Below are 24,574 nucleotides of genomic sequence, written 5' to 3'. Positions count from 1 at the left end.
TGTTACGAATGTTGCCTGCGATGCTTACATGAAATACAGCCTTCTGCAACAATGTACTTGCCTGGAGAAGAAATTATAAAGAGAGTGATCAATTTTAAGTTATAGATTTTACTAACCATTTAGCTGAACGTGTGTGTTGCTCTGGTGCTCTGGTGAGTTTAGAAGGCTGCTATTGGAATTCAGGAATGTGAAATGTTTGCGGCTCATTTTTCACATTTCGGATGGACGGCCGTGTCACCTCGCTCATGTGTTTGAGTTCAGAGGAATGCCATTCTAAATATAACTCTGCAAGCCATGCTGCTCCACTCACAGTGACTTACTGCTATTTAATCACTGTTAAATTACAACTATTAAAATACCTCACAAACTCTTCCACTCACCCTTTCTCTCTCTCAGTCCTTGCAACCTCGCAGTTCTTCCAAGCGTCTGAAAGCTCTGGACACATTTCAGACTGACACACACACATGTTGAGCGTGTTTGAGGCACGCAGAGAGAATGCACGTTTGCCTGCCAGCTGTAGTGTTGCTATAGCACCCTGCGGCACCGCGTTTAATTTTTACTGTCGTAATGTTTCTGCCTTTGATGCCGCAGTGAGTGTTGTTTGAAGATCAGCCGCTGTTTAATTGGCTGTAAAAAACACTTCTGCAGATCAGGCCCGGGCCTGTGCTCGTAACGCAGTGGGAGGTGAAACGGGTCAGAGGACACGGATCGCTGGAGGGTCAGACAGGGGTAAACCAGAGGCAGGATGTTTGGGTTAAAAGTTCAGGATTCAGGACTAAGATATTGTGGGGAAGAGTTTGTTTCAACTAGAAATGTTTCAACTGGAACTCGCTGCCAGTGCTAGGATGGTTGCCAGAGGATTGTTAAGCGGTTGCTAAGGTGTTCTTTGTGGTTTTTAGCACATTGCTATGCAGTTACTATGGTGTTCGTTTGGACGTTGCCAGGTGGTCATTAGGGCGTATTGGGTGGTTGTTTAGGTTGCGTTAGGTTGTCGGAATTACTGTTATTACAAGATGACAACTCGGAGCTGTTCACATCCTCGCATTCAGAAATGATCTGTTTCCATGGCGACGCTCATAATCGCAAAACTGATCCATATGTGTCGATGACGTGATACAATTTGTTTTGTCCAGATCTGTTAAATTCAGGACTGTCAATTGATTCAATTTTTTAATCAAATTAATTACACGATAAACCGATTAATTAATCGAATTAATCGCAATTAATCGCATATAATCAATATTTGCTGAGAAAGCCCCTCAAATAACAATCATTTAATATAGAAGGCAATTTATCGTTTATTTCCTTGTACAATCAGCCTATCATTGGCCTACATTTCACAGCAATCCATTTGCAATTGAATTCGTCAATCAGTCCGAGATAGATTTATTATAAGGGCTTTTCTAAGGATGCGTCAATGTACACATGCGTCAGACGGATGCTTTTGGAGCATCTCACTTTGGTTGTCGTGTCATAAACAGTGTTTTTAGGTCGCTGTGTCAGGTTAAACGTAGTTTGAAAATGTCTTGAGATCCCTGCGTTCTGAATTGTGCTCTGTCCAGCTGTTTTTGAACGCAAGAACACGTTCTCATCTTGTGTTGTCGCTGTCATGTTGTTTGTGCGCTGTACAGTTGGAGTTTCGCTTAAGCCAAGCGTACACTGCACGACTTACAGTCGGCACTCTGTGACTCTCAGTCTCGTTTTTCGTCGTGCTGGTGTGAAAACTTCAGGACTGTAGTGTCTCAACCACATGACCATTCGTCCCCGACTGAGGCCATGTGTACACTAGTATTACGATGCGTTTTGGGTGATCCCATCACAAGTGTACAAGGAGACACATCACCATTACACCTGAATTTCAAGGAGACAGTCTCTGATTTCATGAGGACATACATCAATCATCATGTCTGTGTATTACTGAACGAGATTAAAGCACAAAAAATGTAAAGATGAGAAAGCGCTAAAACCAGCACACAGTTTCTCTTAATTATTCACTAATATGATGTTTAGAGCAGAATTCTGAGTTATTTTAGTGCAGTTCCTGTAACTGAGCTTCTAGTGTGCATGCTGCTCATATCTGTGTCCCTATTGTGCATGTTCATGCATTCAAATTTTCCCTTTAAATCTGCACGTAGCCGTGTCTTCTGATTCCTAATATCTTGCCCTTCTCTTGCGCTCTCTCTATATTTCATTGGTTTTGGCTTATAACGGTCTCTCACTTGTCGGGACAGTGCTCACACCTGACGACAAGATGTCTAGATATCAAGCTGTTTTGAAAACTGTCGTAGCGTTCCGAAACAATTCCATGTGCAACAATATCCGATCTGTGTCAGATGTAAATGCAGCCACCCAGAACACCGTATCAGCCACATAGCAACACACACAACACCCTAGCATCATGGCAGCAAGTTTTGCACTGGCACGCACGATTCACATTGTCTTCAAAAAACATACAAATCTAGCTGTAGCTTTAGACAGTGTTGAGTGCATTTAGGCCGTTTCTTGTAGACAAACATTTCACCTATTCATATTTGTACGTTATGCAGACGAACTTTGAAGCAGTCACATTCATCTGTGAATTAATGATGGTTTGTCCTTGATTAATGAATCATTTGGAGTCCAACAGTTTCTAACAGCAACATCAGAAATGCATGTGGTTAAGAGTGAACGTTGATTTGAAGTATACATAAGTGCACAGTTGTTTACTTCTGCAGCAGTTTGTTTACCCTCAAATAACCGTGTGTGTTGAAGTTATAAAAACTCTGATCAAAGTGAGATTAGATGCTGGAGAGCATTGTGTTTGGATTACACCATCAGGTGTGTATATGCGCGCGCACACACACACACACACACACACACACACACACACACACACACACACACACACACACACACACACACACACACACACACACACACACACACACACACACACACACACACACACACACACACACACACACACACACACACACACACACACGGATCAAGTAGGAATGATATCATTGGTTTTTCGCAGCGTTTGATGTGCTCATAACCACATTAAACAAGCAGCTTATAAAAGCAGAATTCCTGGGCTCCGTTCCGGCTCCTCCGTGGCGGTCTTCTCATTCTCGCTCTTTTAAAGAGGCAAACTCACTTTTAAAGCGGGAATTCCTGAAGAGATTGCAAAAGGCAAACAAGAGAAGTTCAGAGAGAGAAATCAAGAGCGTTTAGGCAACAGTGAAAATGTCAACTTTTACTCACCCTCATGTCATTCCAAACCCATATGACTGACTTTCTTCAGTGGAGCACAAAAGGAGATGTTTAGCAAAATGTTCATGTTACATTTTTCCATACAATGAAAGCATTCAGTGATTCGGGGCTGTCGAGCTCCAAAAATATCACTGCATGCTTTCTTTAGTCTCACCAGGATTTCACAGCACTTTTTCCTGATTTTTGCAGCCCAAAATGACTGAATTTGCTGCAGCTTTTCTCAAATTTTATGCGATGCAATTTGCAGCATTTTTTGGGGGGTTGTTTTGCAGTGAAATCTCACAAATCACCAGTATATACCTCTGTAATTGTGTTAAGTAATGCAGTTAGCGAGCTAAATAAATAAATAATAATAATTACACACAAAAATACTATACATTTAGGTGAAACCTGTGAGTGTTGGAAGACCCTTAATTATTTTTGTATTAAAGTTTTCTACCTCAGAGAATGCAAGAAAACTTCTCTAAGTTTAAAATAGACGTGCAATAAATCTGTAAAATAAAAACACAAATGAAGATTCAATAATTACACCTGTTGCAATTATTACATTGTCTGATATTGAAATCTGATATATGGCCATATACGGAGAAATACAATTAGAGTTCGTATATTTGAGCATTTAGGTACAAATTTTAATTCCACAAGCGTTTAGAAAAAATATGTTACATATATGAAAAATTACATATTTTTAAATATACGTTGCATATACAGTATGTGTATATGTGACCTTTTTTATATCAGTAAAAAACTTTTTTTTTATCCCCTTTTCTCCCAATTTGCAATGTCCAATTCCCACTACTTAGTAGGTCCTCGTGGTGGTGCGGTTACTCACCTCAGTCCGGGTGGCGGAGGACAAGTCTCAGTTGCCTCCGCTTCTGAGACCGTCAATCCGTGCATCTTATCACGTGACTCGTGCATGACACCGCGGAGACTCACAGCATGTGGAGGCTCATGTTACTCTCCACGATCCACGCACAACTTACCACACACCCCATTGAGAGCGAGAACCACTAATCACGACCACGAGGAGGTTACCCCATGTGACTCTACCTTCCCTAGCAACCGGGCCAATTTGGTTGCTTAGGAGACCTGACTGGAGTCACTCAGCACGCCCTGGATTCGAACTAGCGACTCCAGGTGTGATAGTCAGCGCCAATACTCACTGAGATACCCAGGCCTAGTAAAAAACATTTTTAAGATTTATTTTCAGCATATACTGTAAATATATGCAAACTTTTGAACAGGGTGGTTTGTGTAAATTACAGTACATTTTGTGTAATGTAATGTAATACTGCATAAAATATATAATCTTTTATGTGTTTTATTTGTTCTATGTACATTCTGAAAGGGGTGTGAAACCAAAAGGGGGATGCAAATTCTGCACTTAACTGTATATATAGTTTGTGAACATTTATATTTTATTTAATTTTTAGTTTTTCATGATTGTAGAGCCGAGGAGGGCGGGGCCGGGCTGGAATGAGACACACCCGGTCCCCAATCAGCCTGATGGGGCGCGAGGGATAAAGGCGACCGGGGACGACAGTTCGAGAGAGAGAGAATTACAGACAGCTGTGCTGTGTGTTTTTTGGTTGTGTTTTTTTTGTTTAAATTGTTTATTAAATTATTATTTAAGTTGTCAAGCCGGTTCTCGCCGCCTCCTTTCCACTGAACCCCCTTACACTGGTGCCAAAACCCGGGTAGTAGGAGGGATTCCCGTCGCAAGGTCCTCGACACTGCCGTCCACCCAGGGGAGCGACGCTGCCGTCCGACGGGGGACGGAGTAGCCCGACCACCCGGACGCGGGGAACGGCCGCCGTCCGCGAGGCGAGTGGGGACGGGACTCCCCGACCGCCTAGAGCGAGGGAGCCGCTGCCGGGGGCGGAGGAGTGCCCTGCCGTCCCCCGGGAACGCGGAGGGGTCAAGAGAAGACCGCCGTCCGCGGGGGGAGGAGGGAAGCGACTCCCCGACCGCCTGGAGTGGTAGGGCCGCTGCCAGGGGCGGAGGAGAGTCCCCACGGGACGCCGGGAACGCGGAGGGGCGTTCTGTCCGCTGGGGGTCGGAGGTCTGACTCCGGTCCGCCCGGGGAGGAGCGGCTGCAGTCCGCCTGAGAGGGTGGAGTAGTGATCGAGGACCACGCGACGGCGCATCAGAGAACCGGTGAGTTTCTTTTTCTCTCTCTCCTCTCTCTCTCTCTGTCGCTCCATGTTGGCCTTTCCCTCGCCATTTTGTGTTGTTTTTTCCCCTCCTGTCTCCTCCCAGGTCGAGGAAGGCGGGGAGGACCCGCCGGCAGTCGGGGCATAAGGCACTCCCGGAAAGGAAGGGTGGGGGGGATGTATGTCATGCCGGGGGCTCCCCGGCCTGAGGCAACGCCAGGAGGAGTGTAGAGCCGAGGAGGGCGGGGCCGGGCTGGAATGAGACACACCCGGTCCCCAATCAGCCTGATGGGGCGCGCGAGGGATAAAGGCGGCCGGGGACGACAGTTCGAGAGAGAGAGAATTACAGACAGCTGTGCTGTGTGTTTTTTGGTTGTGTGTTTTTTGTTTAAATTGTTTATTAAATTATTTTTTAAGTTGTCAAGCCGGTTCTCGCCTCCTCCTTTCCACTGAACCCCCTTACAATGATTTAACCACATTTGAGCTTTTTTTTTTTAATGTATAAATTCCATATTGCATGTGTAATTATGAAATGACTTGTCATGTCAGGTACACATTTTAGCACAAGATTCACAACACTGGAACCTAAAATAGAAAAAAACAATCCCCACATCTAAACATTTAGTGCTTGTAAAAAGTAGCTGTCGGAATGTAACATTGTCTGATTTACATCCGCAGTTGTGGGCAAAACACCTCGCTTACATTTTCACGTGTCGGCGACAAAGAGCGCAAATGCCAAGCGCATGATGTCATTGCCATGGTAACTAGATACATTTCAGCTGATTTGCTGAAAGATTCGAATGAATGTATAGGCAACGAAATTGCTTCTCTTTGCTGCCAAAGATACCAGAGACAACAGCGAGAAGGACAATAAGGATATTTAATTTAAGAATAAAAAATCAGTGAGCTTACCAGCTGAAACCAGGACATGATTACATTTTTTAGAGAATTGTCGTGACACAGGGACACACCTCTTAAAATCAGGACTGTCCCAGGTAAACTTGGACGTCTGATCACCCTAGATTTAATTTATATATGTTTATATAATTAAATGTACAGTAAACTGTAGCAGACAGCTTGCTTTCAGTTCAAGTGCTCACTTAATCTTTATCATTTATATTATATCTTGTATGATTTAGCAATGCTGCAGTTGTAGTAACTGCACAGCATACATATTCATTTTTACAGACTTTAGGTTAGCTCTGCAATCTGATCATTCGCCAGAGAGAGAGAGAGACACACGGAGCTGTGTGTGTGTCGACGTGTGTTTTGGTTATGCTGAACAGCATTTTTATGTTGTGTTTTGTTTATTAAAAGTCTTTTTGGTTGATAACCCGGTTCCCACTTCCTCCTTTCCGATGAACAAGAGGCTTGTCTGCCACAGTGGTGCCGAAACCCGGGATTGAAGGAAGACGCGCCGTCAGAGAGCGCTCGCCGCTGACGGAGGATCGCAACGCCGAGGAGACGATCGATCCGGTGGTACTGGAGCAGTTCGCAAGGAGGCGGAGGAGCCCGGTGCCGTCCATCAGGAGGGGAAGTCCAGTGCCTTCGCCCGGCGTCGCGGTGGATCGCTGCACAGCTGGCTGAGGACCAAATGCCGGCGTGGTCGGGAATCTGAGTTTTTTTTTCTCTCTTCTTTTTTTCTTCTCTCTCTCTCTCTCTCTCTCTCGGGCTCTACCTCTCTCTTTCTCTCTCCCCTATCCCTCCCCTCATCCTACTCAGGTTCCCAGGAGGTGAGGAAGACCAGCCAGTGGTGGAATGGCCGAAGGCGCAACTCCACCCTCCAGGAAGGTGGGGAGGGGGGTAGGTCAGACCGGTTGGTTCCCCAGCCTGAATCGGGCATTGGGGTATGTGACGAGGAGGAAGGCGTGGCTGGGCCTTGACAATAGACGCCTGGTGCTGAGTTGTCCCAATCAGTGGGAGAGAGATAAGGAGGAGCCGGAGATGCCAGAGAGAGAGAGAGAGACACACATGGAGCTGTGTGTGTGTGTGTGTGTGTGTCGACATGTGTTTTGGTTATGCTGAAAAGTTTTATGTTGTGTTTTGTTGATTAAAAGTCTTTTTGGTTGATAACCCGGTTCCCGCTTCCTCCTTTCCGAAGAACAAGAGGCTTGTCAGCCACAATCTCCTTTTGTGTTCCACTGTCTTACGGCTCTGGAACGACATGAGGGTGAATAAATGATGTCAGAATTTTCTTTTTTTGCTTGTCTGAACTTTTTAAAAACTCCTTGAGGCAACATAATCCTTGCCAAAGTTGGGAATGGTTACTATCCTGAAATGAATGCAAATCAAACAGAAAATACTTATTTATTAGAGCATGCTAACAGAAAGACCCTGCGTTTCATTGTTGCTCACAGTGAAAAGGAAAAGGTCTTTCCTGCTGCATGTTCGCTGAAAATCTCTCTCTTTCCATCTTCCTCTGTTGTTTTTGCACCAGCAGCATGCAGAGACGTGTCGCAGCACATACAGATGTTGTAAACTCCTTCGGAGGAGATTAAGTCACAGCTTTCCATTAAAAAGACATTTGCCTCTTCCCCTCTGGTCTCTCTCAAGCCTGGGCAGAAATTCCCAGTCTCAAAGATTAAAGTGGGCAAAACCTGAGGACGTAAAATTCTCCGGAAAGATAAATTAGCTGTGGGAAATGCCCATCATTCATAAATTCTCTTGCGTGTTCGTTTATTAAATATTTTGGCTCATTTAATGATTCTAGGGTTGGGCAGTATGACTAAAACCATAATCAGGGTTTGAGTAATTTTATATCACGATAACTATACTGTATATATATTGTAATATAGTTATTTTTGAAATAATAGTTTGCATATTATATACCCATTGTTATTTAAGTGAATTACAGTAAATGCTTTACAAGTGAAAGGTACTTTGTTCTCATCTCGTTTCGTTACTCTCTTTTCTCTTTTATTTTTGGAATTTGACTGTCGCAAACTGTAAGATAAGATTAGATAAAATGTGTGTGTGGGCCTTGTGATCAGTGCAGTAATACTCGTGGTGGATTGTATTCGCAGGTCTTCAGGAATAACAGGATTCAGATCAGAACAGGAATGTTTTGATGTGGCGGATGAAAGTGCAGATAAAGTTGGCTAGTTAAATGATTGCTTCGAGCGCAGAGCCCGTCAGTAACACTGCTGATTTATCACTCATGCATGATGTCTCAATTTACCCTGTCAGAGACACTCACATGTAACTGCTTACGACTGCAAAAATCTGTGTTCCAGTGAGACACTTACAATGCAAGTCAATGGGGTCAATTTTTTGAGGGTTTAAAGGCAGAAATGTGAAGCTTATAATTTTATAAAAGCACTTACATTAGGGGGCCTGGGTAGCTCAGCGAGTATTGACACTGTCTACCACCATGCTGAGTGACTCCAGCCAGGTCCCCTTAGCAACCAAATTGGCCCGGTTGCTAGGGAGGGTAGAGTCACATGGGGTAACCTCCTCGTGGTCATGATTATTGGTTCTCGCTCTCAATGGGGCGTGTGGTAAGTTGTGTGTGGATCGTGGAGAGTAGCATGAGCCTCCACATGCTGTGAGTCTCCGCGGTGTCATGCACAACGAGTCACGTGATAAGATGCGCGGATTGATGGTCTCAGAAGCGGAGGCAACTGAGACTTGTCCTCCGCCACCCGGATTGAGGTGAGTAACCGCGCCACCACGAGGACCTACTAAGTAGTGGGAATTGGGCATTCCAAATTGGGAGAAAAGGGGTTAATGGGTTAGATGTTTAGTGTGTTAAAAGAACGGAGGATGGAGAGGCTATTTGCACTCCTGTTACATCTCCACTCTTAATATTTCCTATAATAGTGCTTATAATAATAAAAGTGTTTCTTTGCAGTGATTTGGTCACAGTGAAGGTCGAGGAGTTGAGGAAAGTGTTTGAAAATTAACCATGGTGTTAGTAATATTGTAGAAACCATGTTTTTTGGTGGAAACCATAGTTTTAATGCAATTAATCATGGTGTTACTACAATAAAATATTGTTTATGTATTAACCATGTTTAATTTTGAGGTTACTATGATTTTACTACAGAAAATGCTTTTAGTTAATATTTACACTGAGTGCAAATTGCTTCTGCCTAGTTTTACTTCATCATTCGTTTTTTATCATTTTGGTCACATTGTGGCTTTTTGACTGTCAATTTGCGTATCTGAACACTTGACTCTGACAAAACCATGATATTTTTCTTCATAAATCCTATGGAAGTGCCAAGTTACCACTGTAGCTTCCCACGTCATTCATCAGTTTTATTGCTAAAAAATGGGAATGTGACTTGGTTTGCAAGTACAGGAGGCAAATTCTGATATCTTCAAGAGTTTGTGTGGTCCATTAGAGATGTCAATGGACTCTATGCACGAAACGAAGCCAACGTATTTCCGGTCAATCTTCCACTATCATATCCATCTAACGCGAAAGTGTCAAGAGTTGTAGCAAACTACTATTCTTTCTAAAATAAAGCAATTTATCACAACAAATGTGAATTTATTTAGTAAAAGTATAAACATTATCTCAGTAATGACCTCCAAAAGTGTAAATACATCAGTTTTGAAGCTTGCAGAACGGCTGAGCACTGCTATACTGTTGTGTAAGGCTTCCTCGGTGTGCAATGTCTTTACATCCAGTGATTTACAAGTGAGGAATACAGCAACACAAGAGCACAAACTATCACTAGAAGATGATGTGGGACAGTTGCTCTGTTACTCAACTGAGGTATTTTTTTATTTTTTTATTTTTCTCCTTTTTCTCCCAATTTGGAATGCCCAATTCCCAATGTGCTTTTTAAGTCCTCGTGGTGGCGTAGTGATTCGCCTCAGTCCGGGTGGTGGAGGACGAATCTCAGTTGTCTCCGCATCTGAGACCGTCAATCTGTGCATCTTATCATGTGGCTTGTTGAGCACGTTACCACGGCAACCATGCTCGACTCACCACATGCCCCACCAAGAACGAACCACATTTTAGCGACCACAAGGAGGTTACCCCATGTGACTCTACCCTCCCTAGCAACCGGGCCAATTTGGTTGCTTAGGAGACCTGGCTGGAGTCACTCAGCAGGCCCTGGATTCAAACTAGCGAACTAGCGAACTTCAGGTGTGGTAGCCAGCATATTTTACCACTGAGCTACCCAGGCCCCCACTCAGCTGAGGTATTAGTACCATCCGCATGGGGTAACCTCCTCTTGGTCACGATTAGTGGTTCTCGCTCTCAATGGGGCGTGTGGTAAGTTGTGCGTGGATCGTGGAGAGTAGCATGAGCCTCCACATGCTGTGAGTCTCCACGGTGTCATGCACAACGAGTCACGTGATAAGATGCACGGATTGACGGTCTCAGAAGCGGAGGCAACTGAGACTTGTCCTCCGCCACCCGGATTGAGGTAACCGTGCCACCACGAGGACCTACTAAGTAGTGAGAATTGGGCATTCCAAAATTTAAAAAAAATAAATAAATATATGATCGTTCACTCCAGCATTTGCTGTGAAGCTGCAGTATCATCAGTTGTCATATTAAATTAACTTATAATATCACAGAGGGCTAGACTTTATCTAGCAAAATAAATCTAAATAATTACATGTGTAATACAGTCAGAAACAGGGACCTTGCTAAGCCAGTGCTGGTGGTCGTGCACTGTGGTCGAAATGACTTAAAATGCATGTTGTTAAACCCCTTCTTCTTTTTACTGGATGGAGCAACAGCTCCGTGTCTCAATGTGCAATGGATATTGTCCACTGTCATCAGCAGAAACTTCTGAAAAAACGCATATGAAAAGTAATTTTCCCCCAAGTCGTCTCGGCAGTATTTATTAACGTAGGGAGAAATCGTTTACAGCGTTGCGCAGGAAGTGTGCCCACTGAGGCAAAACACAGAAGTGACCATGCATAGAGCTTGGAGTTCAACACACATTAGAAATGGGTCAGATTAGTACTGTTACACACTAGTGACAGAGTTGTGTCATATAATATCATTAATATAACTCTTGCATATATTTGCAGTTTGATGACATTTTGTTATGACATTGAAAACTAAGTCTTGTAATTTGCAATGTAAATCTTTATAGATCTCTAATATTTAGTTGATATTGTGTTGATATTGGTGTGAATTCTGTTCCACTTCCATTTGGCTGAGAATGCCCAGAATGGCATCTCAATGACTTTTTACATGCAAACAGTGTGGGTTGAGTTATGTGCCCAAGTTCAATACTGGGGGTTGTTCAAAACACTAAGTATGAGTAATATTATTGATGCTTGCCTTAACGAACACTATTAAGAACAGCTCATCACTTTACCCCTTAACTCTGGTAAAGAGTTACACACAAAGAGTCATTGTGTTAAACACAGCAGTATATTTCCTGAAGCTCATACTTTAACCTTTGAACTGTGAACTCAAGGCAGTTTGGCAGGAAATAGACCTTCAGTGAATTACTGGTCATTGTCTATGTGGAATTACTTCCTAATACACTTCCATGCCAGTGTACACACTATACACACACACACACACTTGAGAGAGCTCTCACAAGAAGTACTGCACGTCTATCTAGACATAGAGGATCTTACATAGAGGAAGGAAGTGCTGGTGATTTTCTAGTGAATAAACTGTCTCTCTGTCGTTTGAAGTGCTAAATTGTGATCTGAATCATTTAGAAGCTTATGACTGACAATTAATCAAGATAATGTTCATATTATTTTGACCTAGTTACATGTAAAGATGTGTGTCTTTCTATATTTTGACATTTCAAGCACTGAGAGCAGTGTGACATCTAAAACTGTTTTGAACTGGATTTTTCTAATTGTTTTCTAATTACAGTGGATGCAGTTTTTATGAGCTCAAATTAATTGAGAGAATACATGGAAGATTTGTTAATAATACAAATAAAAATAAAAATCCATATGTCACGCAACATGACTTTTATGTGAACTGCGAAAAGCTAATAGGTGATTGATAATGGTGGAAAACTTCAAAAAAATTGACTTATTTTAAGGCACTGCACTGGATTAGGATTACATAATGACAAATCTGAACTCCTCCAAACTCTTGATACGACTGCCATCTGCTGGCCCATGTGATCAGTACAACACAACTAATTCAGTCTCTCTCTCTCTCTCTCTCTCTCTCTCTCTCTCTCTTTCTCTCTCTCTTTCTCTCTCTCTCTCTCTTTCTCTCTCTCTTTTTTACCATGGTGTACTCTTGATTTAGTGCAGAATAACATTCCAATTTGTGTTGATTTTTAATGGTGTTTGTCCAATTGGTGATGTATTTGTCTTTTTCTGTGTTTAGAATTTGGTTGGTCCGAATGACTGTGAATGTGAGATTGTTCTGAGGTTGTCTGATCTCTACAGGAGTGAGGTCAGACAGTCTCAGCACCAACTGGCAGAGGGGACTCCTCGCCTCGCTCAGCTCTTGGTATTTTAGGGCTTTATAATGGTGTGTGTTGGGGTCAATTGTCTTTAGGTGTTTCCAGAATTTGATGGCTCTTTTTTTGGATGTTTAAAAGGAGAGGGTATTGGCCTAATTCTGCCCTGCATCTGTTGTTTGGTATTTTTCTTTGAACTTTGAGTATTCTTTTGCAAAATACTGAATGTAGACTTTCAGTGGGATGTTTTTCCCAATTTACAAAGTCAGATTTTATAGGTGGACCCCACACTTCACTGCCATATAATGCAATTGGTTCAATTATTGATTTGAAAAGTTTGAGCCAGATTTGAATTGGAATGTCAATTTTAATTGATCTTTTAATGGCATAGAAAGCCCTTTGAGCCAAAGTAAAGTTACTAATTGGAGTGATTTTCAGGCCGAGGTAAGTGTATGTTTTTGTGATTTCAATGGTTCTGTGTGATAGTGTGAATGTGTGTGTTAGTCCCTGAGATCTGGAACATTTCCGGAAAATCATAACTTTAGTGTTTTGGTGGTTGACTGTCAGGGCCCAGGACTGACAGTAACCCGCCAGCAGATTCAGGCTGTCCTGCAACCCCTCTTTAGTAGGCGACAGGAGAACCAAGTCATCTGCATAGAGGAGACACTTTATTTCTGTGTCATGTAGGGTGAGACCTTGAATGGGAGAATGTTCTAGTTTATTAGCCAATTGGTTGATGTGAATGTTGAAGAGAGTGGGGCTTAAACTGCAGTCCTGTCTCACTCCTCGCCTCTGGAGAAAAATAATCTGTTCTTTTGTTTCCAATTTTAACAGCACATTGACTGGATGTGTACATTGATTTGATCAAATCATAGAATTTTCTGCCTACACCCTCTCTCTCTCTCTCTCTCTCTTAGGCTCGGTTGGCTCTTCAGCGAGGTGCTCAGGCCGTCATCTTTGATATCACAGATGATGCCAGTGCTGCTCAGGAGGTCAGTGTGCTTAGAAAAAATGAGTAGAATGTTCTAGAGTTGTAGAGGAACTGAAGACTTTATAGAACTGATGGATAGATACAGCAGATAATCTTCATTAGAATAAGACACTATGATGTTTTGTTTTCCTTGCTTTCTCTTCCATAAACACACGTGTTCACACACAGCTGCGTGATTCTGGTTTGTTGCCGCGGCCGGTCGTGCTGGTGAAGTCATCAGATGCTGAAGAGCTGATGGGACTCGTCAATAAGAACGAGGAAGCCATGGTGCTCATTGACATCATGATGGAGACTCAAAAATGGGTGAGTACGCAAACATTTTTTTTTCTTTTTTCATTTGGCTTTGTCATTTGTAAACCTTCCCTGACTGAAAAGACTAGCTTGAATTTTGTACTGGTCCAGACTGGTTTATACTGGTTAGTGCTGGTTTGCTGATGATCTAGCTGATTACTTGGATGCATGCTTGATGGTCCCTCAACAATGTTTCTATAACAACAAATCAAAGATTTTAGGGGACAGTTAACCAAGAACACTCGCAATACTTCTGGAGATGCTGGTTGGCCAAGAAAGTTTTACTGGTTAAGATAATTAAAGGTACACTACAGAGGATTTTCTCATTTAATGTTTCATTAGAAATGAACAAAATACTATTATTGGGCCTACAATAATGATTTTACCTTGGGAAAACTCATCCTTGCATGTTTACATCATGTCCACAAACAAAGTCAAAAGAAGGTCCGGCGGCAGATATGTTTATTGTTTAAACAGCTTATTTTTTCAGATATACATCTTGTAGGACTTTCTTGGTGAAGGCACCAGCATCCCAAACCCAATATACACTAGCAGGTTTTCTACAGTTTATGTCTAAGATACAGCTAGATTTATCACAGTCAAATGCATTTGCCTGTGATTTGAGGGCATCTTATTAAGCTTCATATCTTCTGTAAACAGCCTCACTATGATGTTGGCATCCTCTTGACTGTGGCTCTGGCTGTGGTGGCCATCATCATAATCTTTGCTCTACGCTTCCGCTGTCGGTCCACCAGAACCTGGGTAAGAAAACACAACACACTCATTGTACCAAAGCAGTCTAAGCGTACTTTAGTCTTGGTTTGATGATGATGTATAATAACATGTCCATTAAATCTCAATTCCGTACATTCGTCCTGTTCTCTAGATGTTTGTTCATTATCTACATCTTTATGGCATCATGCCAAGGTTCTTAAATTCATGCTTTCTTGACTCACAGGACTCAGTGCACCAGCAGACCATGCGTGCCATCAGCAGGCTGGAGACACGGATATATAGCTCTCAGGGATGCTCTGGGTCTCAGCGTTCTCGCATGGCCCCGGGGTCAAACAGCAGCTCCAACTCCAGCCCAATCTGTGCCATCTGCCTCGAGGAATTCCTGGACGGCCAGGTAAGAGGAAAGAAATAGTTTCAGATGCATTGAGAGAAAAGTGAGACCGTCAAGCACAGATAGGAAAAGGCCCACCCTGCTGAAAAAAACATCTTAAACCAGCCTAAGATGGTCTGCTGGTCTTAGCTATTCTCCCAGTTCGATCAGGCTGGGTTGTTGGCGGGCTTCAGAGGGGTTATTGGGGCACTTTTCAGCTGGTCAGGGTGGGAGACCAGCTGGTTGCTCACCTAAACCAGCTGAAGACTAGCCTCACCAGGCTGGGAGACCAGCTTAAACCAGCTATACAACCAGTGTTGGCTGGTTTAAGGTGTTTATTTTTAAGCAGAACATTTAAGCGTACTGTTTATGAAATGTGAGGGTCACCAATGGCACATTTCAGACCTTCTTCCTCTATTTGTTTTCCTCTGGCAGGACTTGAGAATCATCTCTTGCGCTCATGAGTTTCATAAGGAGTGTGTCGACCCCTGGCTCCTGCAGCACCGCACCTGCCCACTGTGCATGCACAACATCATGGGTAAACGGCCTCAAGGTACATAAAGATTTCTTCATTAAGAGCAGTAGACATGAAGACAGATTATTGTGTGTTACCGTGCTTGTAAGTCATTGAAATTCCTTTTGATTCATTTTTTAAACTGTTTCACAGTTGTATGAAATTCACCAATTCAATTTAAACTTGATTTTGTGGATAATTTTAGTCTCAGGCCCTAAACTGTTGTGCACAGCCGACCGAAAACTAGAAGTGTGCCGAGTGTCATGACAATGGTAACCATGGCCTTCGATGCAGCATTTTATTTACACAGAGCCAACAACTTAAACTTACTGAAAACATTAACACTTAGATTGGCTGCCTTGCAAGCACTGCTATTTCCTTCTACAAATCCAAATCTAGTTTTTAGGGCTTTATATATGCTGTGACTATAGCTGCTTTTCCACCATTGGGTGAACGGTTCTGAGCACAATGAAGAATGGTTCTAGTAGCATTTCCACTTGAGTAATTTTTGGTATGGTACAATTACAAACCGTTTCTGGCCTGGAATTTTCAGCACGGTTAGCAAACCATACTCAGGACAGAGAACTGTTCTGGTGGAACAGCTTTTAGTGATGTGGTGATACTTGTTTGGTCACTTGCCCAGTCAGTCTGTTCAAATCCTGATTTCACAACACCGCAATGGAAAAGGAAACTGTAAACATGCCAACGAGCCTGGATAAGTACGGAACGGCACAGCTCAGCAACCGTAACCGTTTGACCTGATGGTAGAAAAGCGCCTTGAATATGTTTGTGCTTTGTTGTTATCAGGGCCACAAGCTATTTTTATGTTTCTCCCATTAAATTTGTTCCTGAAGATGTTAAATATGTTTTCAAATGAAAATAAAATACATTTTAGCCTGTTATCCATCTTCGTTTCAGGTCCAGAGCTGGCATCCCGTCAACCCCAAAGGAGCCGACTACCGCCCCCTCCACAAGAACACAATCAGGCCTTTCTCCTCCCCCATCTCTATTCAAACCCTCACCCTTACCCCCAGCATCACGTCCCTTTCTCCCTGCGGCATCACTACCCCCTCACCCCCTCTGGACCTTTACCTCAAATGGGACACTATGGCAACTCGCCCCCTCTTCATTCCCACGCCCTCCGTTGCTTTCCCAGCAGACCGTTGGGCACTAGTTGTGCGTACCACCTGGCCTCAGACACCCATCACAGTCATACGCATAGAACAGGCAGGCACGGGTGTCGAACTGTGGGGCATCACAATGCTGCCCCTAGACGGTCATGCCACCGTTGTCCTGGAGGAGCCCTACGCAATGCTGTGGGTTCCAGGGAGCATCACGTGGCATTGCCAGCACACCACGGCGCTCATCATCACCCGCCACGTGGTGGAGGATTGCACGGTCGCCAGGACAACGGCAGCTGCTCAGGAGGGAGTTATCATACAGAGCGTAGCGGTTACCTGGCCGATGGGCCTGCCAGTGACTCCAGCTCGGGATCGTGCCACGGCTCGTCCAGCGACTCTGTACTGAACTGTACGGACATTAGCCTGCAGGGCGTTTACGGCAGCTGGTCAACTTTTCGTAGCTCGCTCAGCAGTGACTACGACCCATTTGTTTATTATGGGCCGGGAAAATCCCAGCGCAGAGGAAGCATCGAGGTTGCTCAAAGGCCTCGCTCCCTGGACTCAGTAGTGAACCACTCGGGAATTGGAAATGCAGGCGAAGCAGTTGGGATATGCTCGGAAGAGCAACAGAAGGTGGCAGTGTTTAATCACGTTCACTATCACAGACATAGACACCACTATTACGAGGACGGGGAGCTTAATCAAGGGCCCAGTCAGGGCTCTGATGAGGATCATGGGGCCTCTTCCTCTGGCCCATGTAACATCATTAAAGACAAAGACTCCGCTGGGTGCCAGGTACAGCCCCAGTCTTGCCACTGCCCCAAAACGGACCTCAGATTACGGGGCACAGATGATCAAGTTCTGGACCCTGTTTCTTCCTCAGGCCCCTCTGTGATCATCCCCTACCCTTCGTTTACCTCTCCGTCCTCAGTATGTTGCCATAAAGGCTCAGGGTGGCCCACCAGACGGAAAACAACCGGTTGTACCTTGGAAGCATCTGGTGGACCTTCTCCAGTTGTACACTTTCATCAAAACATGGATATTCAAGATGATTGTAGCATTCACATCCACTACGGACAGGCAGCAGGAAGCTACTGCTGCACACCTCCACCGGACATGGCCCCCACACTGCTGCCAGTGCCTATGATTCTGGACTCGACGGGCATTGGTGACTGGCCGTGCTGTGGGGGCGCACACATGGTGTGGCAAAAACAGGTACAGCAGGCACATTCAGAGCCCCAGCTTCTGGGGCCCTCTTCTGCAGTGGACAGACCCCTGTGTAGGGCCCATCACAGCCTGGGCAACAAACTTCCCACAGACATTTGTCTGTACTGCCAAACTTTACACAACAGTCAGGGTGAGTATATCTGACTATATTGCTCAACTTTCTCAGCTTGTGCATTTTCAAATTTGGCACAACACGATTGGTTATGAGGTATGCAATAACCAGTGATGTTTCACATCTTTGTAATCATAATTGATGCAAAGCTTCTTTAGGTGCCATGTTTGAATGTGCACAATTTTAATTTGAGAGCTGTGGTTGAGGGCAAGACTTTCAGCTGATAACTGACTATGTCATTCTCAGATATTCCTTTAATGTGATTGCATGAAATTAGTTCTAAATAGAAATGTTTTTGTTTCTGTAGAGTCAGAGGAAGAGTCTGGTGTTTGAAAAAACTCTTCATCCAAATCTTCTAACGCTGCTACACAAGAGCCGAACTGGACAAAAACTCTTCGGCCGTCTCTCGCTGTCTCTTTCACTCACACATAGTCTTCCAGATAATTCCGAGCATGTTTTGCAACACCAACTGCAGTTTCCAGAATCCCTAAACATCAGAATATCAACCTAACAGATTTATAAAGTAAAGCAAACAAGGATTTCACCAGCCGTTGAGAAATCAGTCATTGACGATAAGATGGATTTCTGCCAAAGGCCAAAACAAGTGATTCTTGGTACTGTCAAGGTACTTTACCCTTACATCAGGATAACGTCCAAAAGTGACTTTTTTTCTCTCTCTCTCTCCACTTTTCTCACCAATTTGGAATGCCCAATTTCCAATGTGCTCTAAGTCCTCATGGTGGTGTAGTGGCTCGCCTCAATCCAGGTGGCAGAGGGCGAATCTCAGTTGCCTCCGTGTCTGAGACCGTCAATCCGCGCATCTTATCATGTGGCTTGTTGAGCGCGTTACCGCGGAGACCTAGTGCGTGTGGAGGCTTCACGCTATTCTCCACGGCATCCACGCACAACTCACCACGCGCCCCACCGAGAGCGAGAACCACATTATAGTGACCACGAGGAGGTTACCCCATGTGACTCTACCCTCCCTAGCAACCGGGCCAATTGGATGCTTAGGTAGCCTGACTGGAGTCACTCAGCACACCCTGTATTCAAACTCGTGACTTCAGGTGTGGTAGTCAGCGTCTTTACTTGCTGAGCTACCAAGGCCCCCCCAAAAGTGACTTTTAAAAGGCAAACAAGTGATTTCTGTGTTTATCCAGGTAGTTTTCAAAAGATCTGGGAGATGCTCTTGAGAATGAGCATATATTCAGTTTTCCTTTGTTTGCATTCTCAATTTCCTTTGGTTAACCAGATTCATTTAATACATTCTCTTATAGATAGATTGGAGAATTCATGAATTTCATGAACCCTGTAGAAATGGTTAAAGATTTAAGGGGCCATTCACACCAAACATGTTTTTGCGTCCGTCTGTGTTGTTTTTCAATCGTTTTTTCTTTGAAAACATGAGCTTCATGGAAGTCTTTAAACATTGTGTCTAGCTTTTTTGGCCTGAATGGCCCCTAAAATGTTTATTACATTGAGAAAAGGCAGGTGTTTGCCCATATTCTGTTGAGATATAGCCCAAACCATACTCTACACAAGTACAAGAATACAGATGCTTCTAGTTACTCAAAGTTTGTTTCACTTGCTGTTGCTGGTCTTGCATTCAGTCATTAGTGTAAACTGCCTTCTTCTAGGGTCCTTTTTCTCTTTTGGGAAATTAGTCAAATTTAGTTAAACGGTTGACATGTTTATAGCCAGCTACCTAAATGAAAACACTTCTGGTTTAATGGCACAGACATTTGAAGAAAACTCTATAACCCTTTGAGGAGTGAAGTTTGTTACCACAAAAATAACGCAAGAATGCACGTTAAGTATTTTCAGTGGGACTGTGCACTTGCAATGCGTTGGCCAAACACTCATCTCTGCGTTTGCACACTCGTGTAGAGTATGTTTCTGGCCTTAGAAGTATTTAATGGCATTCAATAGCTCATCATGCCTACTTGTTCATTCTTAAACATTTCTACTCATTGTGATACAACCGGCCTCTTCCATTTTATTTCTCAAAAATTAGACCTGTTTAGCTAAGATATGTTGGGTGACGTTCTGCCCACAGATAAGCGCCTGACTCTCCAGCACTACCTCAGATAACCAGTCACAAAAGCCCTGTTAGTGAGACAGTACTTAAAAGGTACTTGTGCATTGGCCTCTCTTTACCTCTGATAGACATTAACTCAAAGAAGAGATAGCGAGCTTTACTTTATACAATCTGTCCTTGGAAACGAGTGTTAGCAGTTCAATAAGGTTTCAGGTCTCAATTTTGTTAATTCTAAAATGGCAGCTGTTATTTACAAATGTTTGTATCTTCATTTATTAATTTTGCTTGACAAAACAAAATTAATTGACTGAATATATGGGCAGTGTTGTGAAGATATTTTCTGTTTTGGTTCATTATTTCAGTCTTGTTAAGCCTGTAGTTCGTTTGGGCTGAGAAGTACTACATTTCCCATAATGCTTTCACCATTGACCCTTAAAGGGACATTGATATTTCATATAAAGTAACCAGCAAACAAGCTCTGAATTCTATAACATGAACTATTCATGAAGTTTATACATATGCATTTTTATGTAGCCTACTCTCATGTACAGTTTTTAATGCTGAGAAAAATGCCATGCTCTGCCAACCACAGAAAACTTGAGTTCACTTCACTCACGTATTGTAACACTTATCTTTACTCTGTTACCCACAGCTCTTTGTTGTATATTTGAATGATAAAGCTGTTTAAACCCTTTTGGCAAGAAACAAAAAAAACACTGGAAATCTTGCCATGAAAAAATAGTGATTTCAATGTTAATATTTTAGATATGGTTGATATGTAAAAATGACAAATGAAACTTATGCAGTTATTGTTCTAATAACTGAACCACGTTTTATTGTATAATTGCTGCAGTGGTTAAAACTCAGCTGTCATATGCAAAGATCTGAATGTTTATTTTATTTTGTCAGTAAATGGTCAAATTCATCAAAGGTTGTGACCCTTTGAACCACACTGCCTATGGATCTCTCATATTCAGTGAATATTTTTGGCATCATACTGTCAAATATGTCATTCTTCATCAAATGGAGGCTTAATCCCAAATCATTTTGTTTTTTAATAATATATCAAAAAATGCGAAATCTGAAAATTCAGGCCTGTTTAAGAAAAAATGTAGTCACACCACAATAGTTCTCCGTACTTGCATTAGTTTGTACTGATTGTCTGCATGGACATACTAGATTTGCACTAACTGCAACCCTGTTCAGATGCTGAAATTCAGATGGTAGTGTGTCCTCTTTTTTTTTTTTTGAGAAACAGTGGACATTGTGGTTTTAGTAGAAGTACATAAGGTACAACTGTGTAACATTAGTCTAAACAGATTGCAGCAGCAGAAGTTTCTTTTGTCTCAAACAGATGTGCTTGACAGAAGACGTGCTTTGCATTTTCATTTTGCCAGCAGTCCCACATAATTTCAAGCCCAAACAACATGTAAAACTCTTGGTTTTGTCTAAAATGTATGCAAACAGCACTTTTGCATAGGGAAAAATATGCATATGATTCAAAACAATCTGAGCACTATGTAGCTGCCGAATCTAGACAAAATTATATCAATCAATGAAATGTCACTAAACATTAAGGGTTGATTGTTTTTAATCTACCTTTATCGTCCTTTGTCATTGATGTTTGTATTGTTCATCTGATCTGTTTTCAACAGAGAATCTACTAAAAACTGCCTTTTTTAATAGAGCAAAATCCCTTACAAATCAAGGGATATGCCAGTATATTTTCAATATTTTGTGTAAAAAAAAAGACAAAACAGTTAAAAGATAAAGTGTTGTATTTTATATACAGTATAATAGAACATTTCAATATGGTAATGTCACTAATATATTTATTTACTAATATATTTATCCATTTTGTCCAGGTCCGAGACAATTCAAAAATGTAATTTTTTTTTTCTCTTTTGGAATGATATCTTTACGAAATGTACAGCTGCCATCATAGATGTATAAGCCTGGCATCATTCCGATTATATACAAATAAATTATTTTGCAATATAAAGAGATTGTGGTGTTTATTTATTTTTTCAGAAGTTATGACAAACATTAAGTCGTCTTATAGTAAATGCGCTCACGAAAATGTAGACACATCCTAAAGAGCCAATTTTAGTTTTCCAATAATAAAATAGCATAGGTTTAAAATAGGATTTTAATTTTAGTGGAAATGTTTTACTGGGATTTCATTAAAGAATTGAATGTTTTTATTAAGTATTTTACATGGCATTCTTTCTTTAATGTAGCTAGTTATTAAAGTAGTAGCTGGCCAAACTGTCTAGAACATAATTATTTGTAAGATTATTATTTTAAGCATAAAATGTGTTTTCTGACACATATACTGTTTTGTATTCTAAATTGTAATGTTCGATTCACCCCAAAATGTTGCTCTCATTTTTACACATAAGTGTAAAAAAGCATATAAAGAAACCTGATATATGGCAATATGTATGTTTTTACTAAATTTGATTACACATACTGTGTGTACTGTATAGTATTGTTGACATGTACTACATCAAATATAAGTTATATATACTGTATATACTGTCTATATTTATATAAACATATATTAAAACTGCTATTTTTGTAATTTGTTGTATTACAGTATACAGTATGCCAATAATACAAATATACAGTATATATAAATGGGTGTGTGTATATGTTGTATGTATATATATATATATATATACATATACATACACACACACACACACACACACACACACACACACACACACACACACATACATGATTCAGACCCCCATTTTTTCACATCAATCTACACTCCATACCCCATAATGATAAAGCAAAAAACTGATTTTTGATAACTTTGCAGATGTATTTGTGACAAGGAGGAGGGTGGGGCCAGGCCGTGACTACGCACACCCAGCCCCCAATCGGGCCAATCAGCCGAGGAGAAGTATAAGTGCAACGAGATGTGGCAGTTCGTGAGAGAGAGAGCTACAGGCAGCTGCCCTGTGTGCGTTTACGTTTGTGTGTCTTTGTGTTTAAGTTTATTAAAAACATTACTTTGATGCTTCGTCTGGTTCCCGACGCCTCCTTTCCATTGAACCCTGTTACAGTATTCAAAAGAAAAAAAATGAAATATCACATTGGCAAAAGTATTCAGACCCTTTGCTATGACACTTGAAATTTAGCTCAGGTGCATCGCATTTCTCTGGATTATCTTTGAGATGTTTCTACACTTTGATTAAAGTCCACCTGTGGCACATTCAATTGATGAAATGATTTGGAAAAACACACCTGTCTATATAAGGGCTCACAGCTGAAAATGCATATCAGAGCAAAAACCAAGCCATGAGGTCAAAGGAACTGCCTGGAGAGCTCAGAGACGGGATTGTGTCGAGGCACAGATCTGGGGGAAAAATGTCAGCTGCATTGAAGGATCCCAAGAGCACAGTGGCCTTCATAATTCTTAAATGGAAGAAGATTGGAACAACCAGGACTCTTCCTAGAGCTGGCCGCCCGGCCAAACTGAGCAATCGGGGGAGAAGGTCCTTGGTAAGAGAGGTGACTAAGAACCCATCGGTCACTCTGGTTGAGCTCCAGAGATCATGTGTGGAGATGGGAGAAACTTGCAGAAGAGCAACCATCACTGCAACACTCCACCGATCTGGGCTTTATGGCAGAGTGGCCAGACAGAATCCTCTCCTCAGTGCAAGACACATAAAAAAGCACCTAAAGGATTCTCAGACTTTGATGAAATGAAGATTGATCTGTTTGACCTCAGTTCCAAGCATCATGTCCGGAGGAAACCAGGCACCACTCATTACCTGTGCAGTACCATCCCAATGGTGAAGCATGGTGGTGGTAGCATCATGCTGTGGGGATGTTTTTCAGTGGCAGGGACTGGGGGGGACTGGTCAGGGTTGAAGGAAAGCTGAACGCAACAAAATACAGAGATATCCTTAATGAAAACCTGCTCCAGAGCGCTCAGGACCTCAGACTGGGCTGAAGGTTCACCTTCCAACAGGACAATGACCCTAAGCACACAGCCAAGACAATACAAGAGTGGCTTAGGGACAACTCTGTGAATGTCCTTGAGTGGCCCAGCCAGAGCCCAGACTTGAACCCAATCGAACATCTCTGGAGAGACCTGACAGACCTGACCGTCCAACCTGACAGAGCTTGAGAGGATCTGCAGAGAAAAATGACAGAAAATCCCCAAATCCAGGTGTGCAAAGCTTGTCGCATCATTCCCAAAAAGACTTGAGGCTGTAATCGCTGCCAAAGGTGCGCCAACTAAGTACTGAGTTAAGGGTCTGAATACTGTCAATGTGATATTTCAGTTTTTTCTTTTTAATACATTTACAAAGTTATCAAAAATCTGTTTTTTGCTTTGTCATTATGGGGCATGGAGTGTAGATTGATGTGGGGAAAAAAAGCATTTTATC

General features: G+C 42.3%; 1 protein-coding gene and 1 long non-coding RNA gene across 2 annotated transcripts in view; one reads left to right on the top strand and one right to left on the bottom strand.

Annotated features, from left to right (window-relative positions):
• LOC127433201 (E3 ubiquitin-protein ligase RNF43-like) overlaps positions 1–24,555 on the top strand; it is a 171,333-nt gene extending 146,778 nt beyond the window's left edge. Inside the window, exons 3-9 of the mRNA XM_051684930.1 lie at positions 13,684–13,758; positions 13,926–14,060; positions 14,709–14,810; positions 15,007–15,177; positions 15,589–15,706; positions 16,586–18,145; positions 18,435–24,555. Coding sequence (XP_051540890.1) covers positions 13,684–13,758; positions 13,926–14,060; positions 14,709–14,810; positions 15,007–15,177; positions 15,589–15,706; positions 16,586–18,145; positions 18,435–18,460 — 2,187 coding nt within the window. The 3' untranslated portion in view covers positions 18,461–24,555. The remainder of the gene's footprint in view (positions 1–13,683; positions 13,759–13,925; positions 14,061–14,708; positions 14,811–15,006; positions 15,178–15,588; positions 15,707–16,585; positions 18,146–18,434) is intronic.
• LOC127433502 (uncharacterized) lies at positions 14,489–16,602 on the bottom strand. Its single transcript, XR_007895896.1, has 3 exons — positions 15,559–16,602; positions 15,005–15,165; positions 14,489–14,806 (listed from the first exon to the last, which is right to left on the bottom strand). It is a non-coding gene; the product is annotated as an uncharacterized LOC127433502 (long non-coding RNA).
• Positions 24,556–24,574: the final 19 nt, after the last annotated feature.

Source organism: Myxocyprinus asiaticus, chromosome 4 (assembly GCF_019703515.2).
Source record: "Myxocyprinus asiaticus isolate MX2 ecotype Aquarium Trade chromosome 4, UBuf_Myxa_2, whole genome shotgun sequence".
Taxonomy (NCBI): domain Eukaryota; kingdom Metazoa; phylum Chordata; class Actinopteri; order Cypriniformes; family Catostomidae; genus Myxocyprinus; species Myxocyprinus asiaticus.
This window is presented reverse-complemented; position numbering and strand designations above follow the sequence as displayed.